Source organism: Pieris brassicae, chromosome 6 (assembly GCF_905147105.1).
Source record: "Pieris brassicae chromosome 6, ilPieBrab1.1, whole genome shotgun sequence".
NCBI lineage: Eukaryota > Metazoa > Arthropoda > Insecta > Lepidoptera > Pieridae > Pieris > Pieris brassicae.
In genome coordinates, this window is record NC_059670.1 from 1766169 (window position 1) to 1777685 (window position 11517).

The 11517-nt window shown below is 32.7% G+C and overlaps 1 protein-coding gene across 1 annotated transcript; it reads right to left on the bottom strand.

Annotated features, from left to right (window-relative positions):
- Positions 1-314: 314 nt before the first annotated feature.
- On the bottom strand, positions 315-10541 carry LOC123710595 (membrane alanyl aminopeptidase-like). Its single transcript, XM_045662610.1, has 15 exons — positions 10480-10541; positions 7253-7803; positions 6715-6882; positions 6154-6468; positions 5960-5969; positions 5387-5625; positions 4948-5140; positions 4395-4584; positions 3855-3955; positions 3193-3369; positions 2624-2808; positions 2228-2398; positions 1688-1834; positions 1152-1221; positions 315-684 (listed from the first exon to the last, which is right to left on the bottom strand). Exons 2-15 carry the CDS (start codon positions 7801-7803, stop codon positions 370-372), a joined length of 2832 nt encoding a protein of 943 aa, XP_045518566.1. The 5' UTR covers positions 10480-10541; the 3' UTR covers positions 315-369.
- Positions 10542-11517: the final 976 nt, after the last annotated feature.

Below are 11517 nucleotides of genomic sequence, written 5' to 3' on the forward strand. Positions count from 1 at the left end.
ACAATAACCTACATTGTAATAGGAAAACATTATAAACTTTATTATCAAAAAATATATCGTTTGAGTACTTAAATACTTAGTAATAACTCATTATCAGTCCATGTATTTATCGCGGATTAAAAGCGATAAAAGATAAAATTAAAATCAGTTCTGGGCACACGCTTTGTCATATTTAAAGGTTTTATTACTAACGTTTTAAATTATACGAAATCAACATAGTCATATAATTACATGATATATGTACGTATGACGTGTTTAAGGAATTTATTATGGTGTAAGAAGTGAAAGATTTTTTTATAATGATAACTAAAAAAACTATTTCAGATTTTTTTTATTAAAATATAAACTTTATTAATAACAAGAGCTTAACTATAGAATTATGTTAGTGATTGCAGCAAATGCAACAACGATGATCGATACCGCTGCTGACATAGCTGATCCAGGCAAATCTGGTGTTGGTGGAGGGGTGACATCTGGTCTTGGGAATGTTGAGGGATCGATAATGGGGTCTGGTGGTGGGGTCGACGGCCCAATATCATCATCACCATTTGTCAAGTAGTTATCAAGGTCACCTTGAATCTGTTCTGCGAAGGTTAAACTATTGCGAGCTGATTCTGCCGCTCTATAGATGCTTGTGTATGCGTTACCCAAGTCAGCTTGTGTTTGGTTCAGCCATAATTGAAACTAAAAATAAACAATTAAATACACAAATTGGAGAAACTTATTATTATTATTATATTATTATTATTAATTCATAATAACCGAAACAACAATACAATATATCAGAAATAAGATTTTATTCTCACTGTTATCACTTTTATTCGACGGCGAATTTGTTTGAAATGGCAAATTTTGATCTATTTTAAATATTGGTTTAAATCTTATGAGAGAGTTAGATAATTAGGTGTCGGTATCTTATCCCGAAGTCGTGCGTGAGATTCCCGTAAATATGTACTGGCTTTTGTGAAGGAAAAGATCATGAAGGATAATCACGAACTTGTATTTATGAAAAATTATCAAGTAAATAGAAAAGTAAGGCCAATCACCATAGTTTGCAGTAGTTGCTATTGTTTTCTATAACAAATATTGCCAATATTTAACGTTTAACTAATGCAGGTTGTAATTAAAATATAATCAATATTACGCTTTACCTCGGTGATTTGTTCTGTTGATCTAAGTCTCGCAGCAACGCTTCGTAACGGAGACGATAAAGAACCAAAGCTAAAATAAGTAATATTCATGTAATGAAATTCTTCTTTTAAATAATAACAAATTTTGTATTCAAGCAACTGCGAGCTGCACTCGCATTGAATGAACGACGTTTATACAATTCTCAAAATGAAATTTTATGGTTTAAGAACTTTAGTACAATTGTGAAAACATTTTTTTCTTATTAATTGTAGCTTAGAAAGGACCAAAGGACTTAGAAACTACGCCATTTCATTAACTGGCAAGTATCTTTGAATTTAATAATGAATATTACAAATATATGATAATTATATATTACAAAAGTATTTAAAGACCACACTCAGTTCCGAAATTTAACCGAGATAAGGCATTCACAAAGCCTCCAATTTATCAGAAACTTTTTAATCTTTATAAACAGTTGACTTTTAATTGAAGCCTCTGAATACTGATATAAGTATGAAGATAATAGAAGATATAAATAATATTTCACAAAACTTACGCTTTCTCAATATCTATTAAATTACGTTTAATAAAGTTTAGTACAATCTGGGTATTTCCTTCATTCCCTGTTAGAGCTGTGTTGAAAGTTGTAGTGTAGTCTTGTTCGCGGATTTCATAATTATCTTGTACAAGCGAAGTAAGTAACCTGTGTAAAAAAATACATATAAATCTCCCAATCAGACATTATTGTTTACAAGTCATTCAACGCAGAAGAAAAGTATACGATATCTCTCATCTACGCACAATTTATCATTTGTGTGTTGATGTAGCGTATTTTATGAATTCAGCCACGTAATAAGTATAACTCTACTGTCTAGCGACATAAACAAAAAATATTTTTTCTCTTTTTCAGTTTGTTGTATAAAATACTGTTATTACACAGAACTTTACACTACTTTTTACTTTACTTATAATTGTCTACACTGCGATTGTTGCAAATCACTTGTGTGTGTAATCAAATGTGTCTTCTTAATCAATTATATAAAGCTGTTATGTGTTAATGAAAAAAACAATTGTCAATGAATACGTTGATACTCACTCATTCAGTGCTCTTTCCAGAGGCGTGCATCCAAGGGTTTGGAGCAATACAATTTTCTCAGTGTAAACGTTGTGTTCTATGAATCTCTTCCACATGGTAGCATAGTCGCTGTAGTTATTGCTGGCGCGGAGTCCATTACAGTACACCCAGTTACGACTGTTTACTGATACTCTGAGAAAATCCATAACATTTTATGTTCTAGCTATGCCTCGTGTTGTTTTCCATTTTTGTCAACGTAACGTTTCTCTAAGTATTTTGACCGTTGAATTCTTTTTAATATAGATTTAAAAAATAGAATGCAGGGTAGAAAAATATTGGCGCCAAAAAAAACAATTGTTATATGGGAACCTCATGTGAAATAATTGCAAAGACTAAACAATTTTAATGTTTACATACTCCACTTCATCGTCGATAAGCCGCCGGAATTGTGTAGTTGCTGATGTTCGACACGCCTCAACGCCCATATTACACATCACTGGGGCAAGTTGACGCCTCAAGTACGACCTCATGAAGCTTTCACCAGAGACTGGCGTGTATCCCAACTCGTTCATAAGTGGTGTGGCCCATTGTACAATTTGTCTCTGGTAAATAATGTTAATAATTTAAGGAACATATTCTTTCATATAGTGAAAGTTTATTTAACTGTTTCTTTGGTTATATGTGTATTGACAAGTCAAGAACGAGTATCCCATTTCTATAGCGCAAACTTGACACAAAGTTGCATGAAACTAATTTAAACTCAAAGAAGAAGCAAGTAACGATTAGCAGTAGCCTACGCGTGACATCCTAACTTCTATGTTTGTCCGATCAGATCCTCGGTGTAACTGACAATAGCACATGTTTAACACAGGAAAATAAAAGCTCTTGAACCTCAATTAGCATTGTGTCAAGCACGACGTGTAAAAGAAGCGTTCCTTAAAAATCATGAAAGAAAAGAATTCAACGTATATGGCAGTAATATATACCTCTAATTTCGCTAACAGGGGGCTACCAACTAATCTATTTCTTATCCATGAGAAACCAGTCATGGCAGCCAGCCAAGGGGCGTAGTCCTTCTCGTATTGAAGGAAAGATAGGATGTTGAAAGCTCGTGTGTAAGTCATAAGACCTGATCGCGCGAATTGAAGAACATCGTCTACAATCTGTGGAATATATACAACTATCAGTAAGTGAACTATTTGCTTAGTTCTAATGCGTTCTAATTTCAATTCAATAAACAATAACTCATGTGATGAATTTACAACGTTTAATAAATTAAATGATATTATTAATGTTTTTAAATTATTTGTCTACAGGCCATTTATAAGCCCAGTGACATAATAACTTTAATATATATATATATATAATAATTTTTAATAATTTGCATGGGCAAATGACAGTTATACCATTGCTCAAATATATAAAAGCCAAGCCAAGTTCGGGGTTGAAGGGATACAGGGATAGAGCAGATTATTGTAAAGCAAACTTATCTTGTTATAAGATATCACAAGTAAGATTATTTATAAAATTATTATTTTGGCCACGATTGCTGAAAAGCACTCGAAACGTCAAAATATTTGAATTTTGTAATGAACACTTATTTAATTCGACACTTACTTAATAAATAAATACATTTATAACCACTTACTTGGGCACGATTATTCTCATTTATTTTGGTTCTGTCATCACCTCTTAGTGCCACAATTATCAAGTTCCATGTGTATTGGTCGTAGTTTACTCTATAGTAACCTGAAACACAAAACTTACTAAGAATTTATCTACAATAAGTAATTGTCAACTGCTGCTACGAGTATAATCCAGTTTTTAATGTTAATATGTATTAATATAAATATTACGTAAGCCACAGGAACCAAACTTTTTAAAATTGTATTAATTCTCTATTTATTAATTTTTAATGCTTAATTTTTTTATTATAATCTGATTTTGATGTAATTATTACAGTAATGGCTTCACGTTGTTTAATTATAGTTATATAACCATATTTTTTGTTTCATTTGATGCGGAAAAGAAGCAGAAATTGGACTAATACATCATATTTAAAAAAATATAACAGTAGGATATTGAAACACAGTTTGTTGTGGTTTCAACCGCTTCAATTCTCACATTTTTTTTCAAATAGAAGAATCAAAGTTTTTTTATTATATCATAGACAATTTATAATTCGGACCTGTTTGCTGTTTATTAAATATAACCCATTCGTCACCCACAGTACCACGGTTCACAACAGTTACTGTCGAGGTTAACACATGAGAAGGCTTAGTGTCGTTAAAGTTGGCATCACTGGCTGTAGCGAACGAAATTGGTATTTGCCAGTTATAATTAACACTTGCATAACCCGCGTTTATGTCAAAACGACGCTGCAATAGAAACAAAATTCGTTTAATGTATCTAAGCCATAAATAACCACTACAAAGAGTGTAGCTGGAATGAAATGAAACGTTCTAGCAACAATTATTTTTATAAAAGAATTTAGCGAGATTAAATGCATAATTACGAAATACAAAAGTGACAAACGCAATTAATTTGACTAACATGTTAAAAAGTGTTTTTTTATAAATTAAATCTAGCAGAAGTTAAGGATAACACAACATATCTGATGAATTCGGGATTAAATATGTTTTTGCATATACTCATATAGACAGTATTTATATGTGAAAAAAAATTGAATATTATATTATGTAACAATAAAATACTTAATAAATCTTTCATTACAATAATACCTGTGTAATAGTCATGTCTCCAGTTTTATGGTTAACATCGACGTAGATGACTGGTACTCCTGGTTGGTCATGCCATGTCTTGTAATAATCAACAACTGAGAAGTGCCTGCCATATTCAGAAATGGCGCCCGCTTGCACTGCAGCATTGTGCAGCGTTTGGGACAAGTCGCTTGGGACGACAGTTTTGTAGGAGCTGTGTAAATTTTAGGTTCATCAGTGCAACTAGGTAAATGGCTAATTGTACTTAAAATTTTGTCATTGCGTGGAAATCTACGATTTTAACTAAAGTTATTTATTAATTAATAAAGGCCTTATTGTTGATTATATTTGTTTCTAAGAAAAAAGGTCATTCGGTGCCTGATTTTGACGTCTTTTTGGGCCTTATGCCTCGTCACGGTGTTATTTAGCGTATCTATAATATATTCAAACAAAAACCTACTTTTCCCTTAAATAAACTCGTAGGCCTTGTGTGTGTACGTCAGTACCGAGCAAATGTTCCGTCATTCTGATTATTGCTGCTCCCTTGTTGTATGAAATTGTGGAGAACATATTACTAATATCATCAGGGCTACCAACATTCGGGTTGGAGAGAGGATGATTGTCTGCTGAATCCGCGAGCATAGATGTATGCACTTGTTCTATTACGAAACGTGTGTCAAAACCCATTTCAGATTCAACCTACGGATAAATGTCTATTAGTCAAAAAAATCAGTTGTACAAGTCTGTCGCTAAATACATTCAGTAAAGTGTATTAAGTGATAAATTGATTGAGAGCCCTTGCTTTGTTTTTTTATATAAATCACAAAGAATATCAATAATATAAATCGTGAATCTGAAACGGGACTGATTATTTTTATGCTGTACTTTAAGCAACGTAGGTAATTCTCATTAAATATCAAGACGCTTTCGAGAGCATTAAAAAAAAGTAATTCCCTAATTTGGTTTTTTATGCCTTTATAATCAAATATAGTATAACAAGCATTGTTTTATTTTTATTTTACGCTCAGACAACCTGGTACAAACTTTACAATTGTGTTTTTTTTTATAAAACAAGGGAAAGACGGGGAGGAAGCTCATCTGATGTTAAGAGATACCATTGCCCATGGACACTCAATGCCAGAGGGTGTGCGAGGGCGCAGCCAGTCTTTTTTTAAAGAATTGGTATGACATTTTAAATTAAAAACGCCCTCGGTATAAATAACTCACCTGTATGTTAGCAAACCCCAGTTTTCCATAGCTCCTGCTGAGAAATCCGGAATTGAAGCCTGTGTCATTTTAAGGTTTGGTGATTGGCTAAAGAAATCAAGTGCCGTGTGTTGGCTCATAGCTTCTAATAACTTCTGCCCCACGTCAAATGCATAGTCACTTTGATTTTTACCCATTGCTCCAGGCCGAGCAATCACTTCGTATTTCAATGGACCAACCTCAGGTGTTTTTTTTGTATCATATTCAGCAACAATTAGTGCTATTAGGTATGTTGACATAGTCGGTGTGGTAGTATAGACATCTTCATCAAAGCCCCTTAAACAAAATAACTCGTCAGGATCCTTATGAGTTTGATTACTTATTAAAAGGGCTTGTAAAATTAACAATTACGTATACCAAATATATGTAAATAAAAAAAAACAGTTGAATGGTCACGACCGGAAGACCAGAAAAATTCAACCAAACAGATACTATAAGGTAATGCATATATAGATTTTTGTTATTTTTTTAATTAAATTGTTAGTAACTCAGTACTTTAATAGTCATCAGAAATATTCTTACATAGTTACGTTTACGTTGGTAGTTTGTTGGTGAGTACAGGACCAACTTTTGAATCCAGTGGATGGTCGGCGAATGCGAATGCTGAAAGTCGCTTTAAAAGATGGTTCATCGTAACAGGGGAAGGCGGTTCGACCACTTGTCGGCTGGAATTGTGTAGTTGCCATCCACCTAAATATTTGTACAACGATAAATTATTTTGAGCAAGAGTAAAAAAATATATACACGTTCACCATAACTGAAATAGCGCTTAAATAATTCACTCTTAGTTACGTTAAATAAGTTGTAGAACAGGGGGCAAACGGGCAGGAGGCTTACCTGATGTTAAGTGAAACTTAATGCCTGAGGACTCGCGAGTGCGTTACCGGCCTTCTAAAATAAATAAAGGACCTACATACAACATACTACATGGAATAAAACGTTTTCTGGCAATACATTTGTTGCATTTTTCTCATATATTTAATTTATGAGATATATTTTAAAAATTATGTTGAACCAAAAAAAATTATAACAACCTTTACGACAAAAGAAAATAACTAACCTTACGGATTCATTATAAGAGTTTCGGTACCAACTTCTATATATTCCAGCCATATCTTTTCTTAATTCAGCTTCAAAGCTTAGTTTCAGTGTATATATAACAGGGTTGGTTGCATTGTACTCTAAAGCTGCACCAGTTCGAACTTTCAAAAGTTCCAGCTCTTTAACAAACTCTATACTTGTTAGATTTTGTACTAATACAGTTTCTCCTTGAAGAAGGGTTACGGAACTTATGTCTAAATCCTTAGAATGCAATACAATTTCCTGAACATTTGCTTGAGTGGCAACAAGTGTTATTTCCACTGTCCCAGAATATGTCAGCTGATCTATGTCAACAATCCAAAGTACTTCATAATGAGTGGGTCTGGTGGTAGTGGGAAGTCTGTACTGGGAAGTGTTTATTGTGGCAAGGTCAGTGATTTCTTCAGATGTGACCTCAAAGATTTGTCCCTCGAGTTGTTCGTCGATGAAAATTGTATTTCTTGAGCTTGGTGGTGGTGGAATTGCCGAGGCAACTAAGACCAAGGACAATACTAGAAAAAGTGTCGCCATCTGAAATATTTATTAATGAATTTATAATACGGCTAACTCTTTACAAAGCAAGTCGCTTCTCAGCATCGTTACCATAAGATCTATTCAAATACGTAACGCAATGCATCCAAAAATGTATTAAAGATATGTTAGGTAATTTTTTAAGTTGGCAAAATTTACGATCAGACTATAGCAGTTCTTAAAAGATTATTTCATTAAAAAGGTCTGACGATGGGAATTTTAACATGAAACACCGCTTGCTTTAAATATTCAAACCACTAACAAACCAATGCATTAAAAACTATAAATATATTGACTTTCCGCCGTCTGTGCGTAGAGATTTTTTCACCTATAGGGATAATCGTGAGGACAATAGCGAATATCAAACCCTGGGTGGTTTCTCTTAACCATACATATTAATTTGAAATCAGATATTCATTGAATAATATGTTTTTGGTTTTACCAATAGAATCGACATCTAAATGGGTGCTAAATTCTAACTTCACTCGGGAATACAAGCGAATCGAGAATAAAGTCGATATATCAATAGCAAAATTTTTATAATGCCTAATTTGCTGATATGTTTTATTCATATACAAAACTAGATTATTCTGGTATAATTTATTAGCCTCGTTCCTGATACTAACTTATCGTTTTGGTATAATTATATTATCGTATTTTTATTATCTTAAACACGTGACACATGAAAAATTAACGACCCTGCTTCGTCTACGAAAACAAGGATCAAAAAAAATCTTGCATTTTTGAATGTTTGGAACAGGTTATTTGAGTGAAACAAGAGAGTGGCACCAGGGGAAAAGAAAAAGCCATTTCCACCACGTATGTAAAAAAAGGCAAGGGAAAGACATTGTTGTTTCCATAAGAACTGATACGCACTCTCCTCCACATGATCTTTTTAATGTAAAGAAAAACATAAGAAAACGTAGTAGTATTGAAGTAAATCAAAGATTTCGATAATTCTTTTTTGTTGTGTTTGTTATTGTCAGGAGAAGGTACTTATGAAAGAAAAAAATCTGGAATTTGCGCGGAAAGTTAGTAAATTTTTAGAATACTTTTGTTACGATAGCACTTTTTTTTTCAGTGCCTTTACAATTCTATTTTTTTATGTAACCTTATGGCGTTTGACTTAACATTGTCAGAATGCGTGCTGCAAACACTGTCAAAGAGGATGCAAGAAAAATAAAAATCGTTTAAAGTAAATGCTTCGATTTGAGTTTATTATATAAATATAAAATCATTATTTGCTAATCGTTTGTGGCATTAATCTTGAAAATCCATGTTTTTCACATGGCCAGTTTTATGTCGGAATACCAACAAAACTATTTATATAAGCGCCAGAAAAACAAACAAAGAATGTTGTTCATCATCATTAGAATAATAAACACTTTGTTTCTGAATTATTTTTTAGTTATTCGAAATTAATTCGTTGCAACCAATTAGTAGTTAAGACAGGACAACGTCTGTTGGATACGCTAGATATAAATAATTATAATGTATCGATAATATTCCTTATCAATTAAATCTTCACTCTTTTTCGGTACGTCGTAAAATTAGGTATAATATTATTTAATAACATAGATAAGAGCTATAAAGAATCAACTTTTAGATAAAATGTTAGGTATTTCTTTAAATTTAACATCAAATTTACTATAGCGACAATCATTATGTTTAAGCTATATAATTCATACAATTAGGTTGCAACTTTGAAGTAGATATTCATAGACTATTAATCTCATAGAGGTGGAATGCCTTAAATAAATGATTCAATTATTATTCTCTTCAAATTCAAACGATGAGAAAATTTAAAATAGATGAACCATTTTCATTATAGTTAAAAGTATCAGTTAGAAGAACTGTATTACACTCTTGTATGAAAGTGAAAAATTCAGTTAATAAGTTAGCAGATGTAATGGAAAGCTGGTTAGGACAGTAGTTATTTTATTATTTAAATAAGTAATATACTGTAATAATAGAAAAAAAATTAAAATTCTTGTCAATGTGGCAGTGTATCGTTTAGATAGGAAAGCGTCAGCTCTGGGTTCATCAGTACGTACTATCTACCAGGCGCCAATCTTTGATTAGTGAAATCTTTAATTAGTACATTTAAACCTGTACCTGTACCGGCCTGGGACATCTACTTCAAAACGTAAAAAGTAAAATATTCTTATATTTAGTCGTTTATTATTTACGGTTTCGAAATTATTTATGAAATATCTTGGAAATATAAGTTATTATTATTATTATAGTGTCTGTTTATAGACTAAATATGAGGAGGTGACTAATAAAGTCAAGACAGTGACGCCCGGTTTATATAAATTAATTTCACTGATACTGTGTGAAGCGAGGATTGAACACTCCTAACAGAAAATAAATTAATTATTTCATAGAACATTAAGTTAAGTATATTCTTTCAACTTTCTGCATTTAAATCGCCACTTGCTCGTAAAAAAATGTCGGAAATAATATTTTAATATATTTGTTTCTGGTATAGGCAGTGTTCAAAATACTATAAGCAGCATAGAGCTTTAGATGATTTCAAAAGTCTTCTATAAACCTCTTAAACTATTACAAAAGCATCTTATATCGCATAGAAATTATGTAATATATTTAAAAATACTTATATATATATATATAATAGAATTAGCAAATATTAATGTATATAAAAAAATTACTCACCTTAAAGCGACTCCACCAGTCGACTTCTCCAATCCTTGTAATTATGTTTGATCCAATTTCATATCACCAATATCTCATATACTATCTTAGATAATAATATTGTAGTATAATTGTACTTTACTTCAATGATAATATTGTCGTCATCTTTTTTCAAGGTTAATCCTACTTCGTATTGTTCTCACTTCGGAAAACATTTATGTTGTAAATAAGTTTACCCTTATCAAAAACGTACTAACATGAGAAAAAAAATAAAAAGCAAAATAATGGCGATACTTCAATACTTCATCAATCTAACCAATTTCATGAGCGTATTCTAAACTCGTCCACTGCTTTTAAGTATCCTATTTTGTTTTTTTATAGAACAGAGGGGAACGGGTAGGAGGCTCATCTGATGTTAAGTGATACCGCTACCTGGACCTGGACACTCTCAATGCCAGAGGGCTCGCGAGTGCGTTGCGCGCCTTTTAAGAATTCTTTCTGACCCTAAGTCAGCTGCTTCTTTTGCGAACTGTGGAATCGACTCCCGGTGGGGATGTTCCCTGAGAGATACGACCTCCAAAACTCTTCAAAATTCAAGCATACTCCACCCTCAAAGGCCGGCAACGCACCCACTAAAAATGGATGTCTATGGGCTGCGATGACTGCCCTTTTTGGTCGTTCCGCAGCCTCGTTTGGCCTATCATAAAAAATATTATATATCATAAAAAAATATTGTTTTCAAAAACGAAGAAGAAAAGAAAAAAGAAGAGGATGGGCTAACAGGCTTGGCAGCTGTTAAGTTATCCGTCAGCCATATATGCCAAAAGTGTACTGATATCAGATTTAATGCTTAGGTACGTAATAAATTAATTTAAAAAAAAAAACTCTGTTGGTCCCCTATAGGTAACCCACAAAGCAGGCATCTCAGTATGGTGGCCACCAAACTCACCGTAGATAAAAAAAACAATGGCGCTACAACCTTTTTAGGTCTGGGCCTCAGATTTCTGTATCTGTTTCATGATAATTTTTTAATAAAATAGGTGATCATCCTTCTGTGCC

Coding starts and splice junctions, on each gene's coding strand:
- LOC123710595 (XM_045662610.1), bottom strand. CDS start 7,803: ATGGCGACACTTTTTCTAGTATTGTCCTTGGTCTTAGTTGCCTCGGCA. Junction 6,883..7,252: donor TCTTATAATGAATCCGTAAG/GTTAGTTATTTT, acceptor ACAAATATTTAG/GTGGATGGCAACTACACAAT. Junction 3,956..4,394: donor ATTTAATAAACAGCAAACAG/GTCCGAATTATA, acceptor TTTGTGTTTCAG/GTTACTATAGAGTAAACTAC.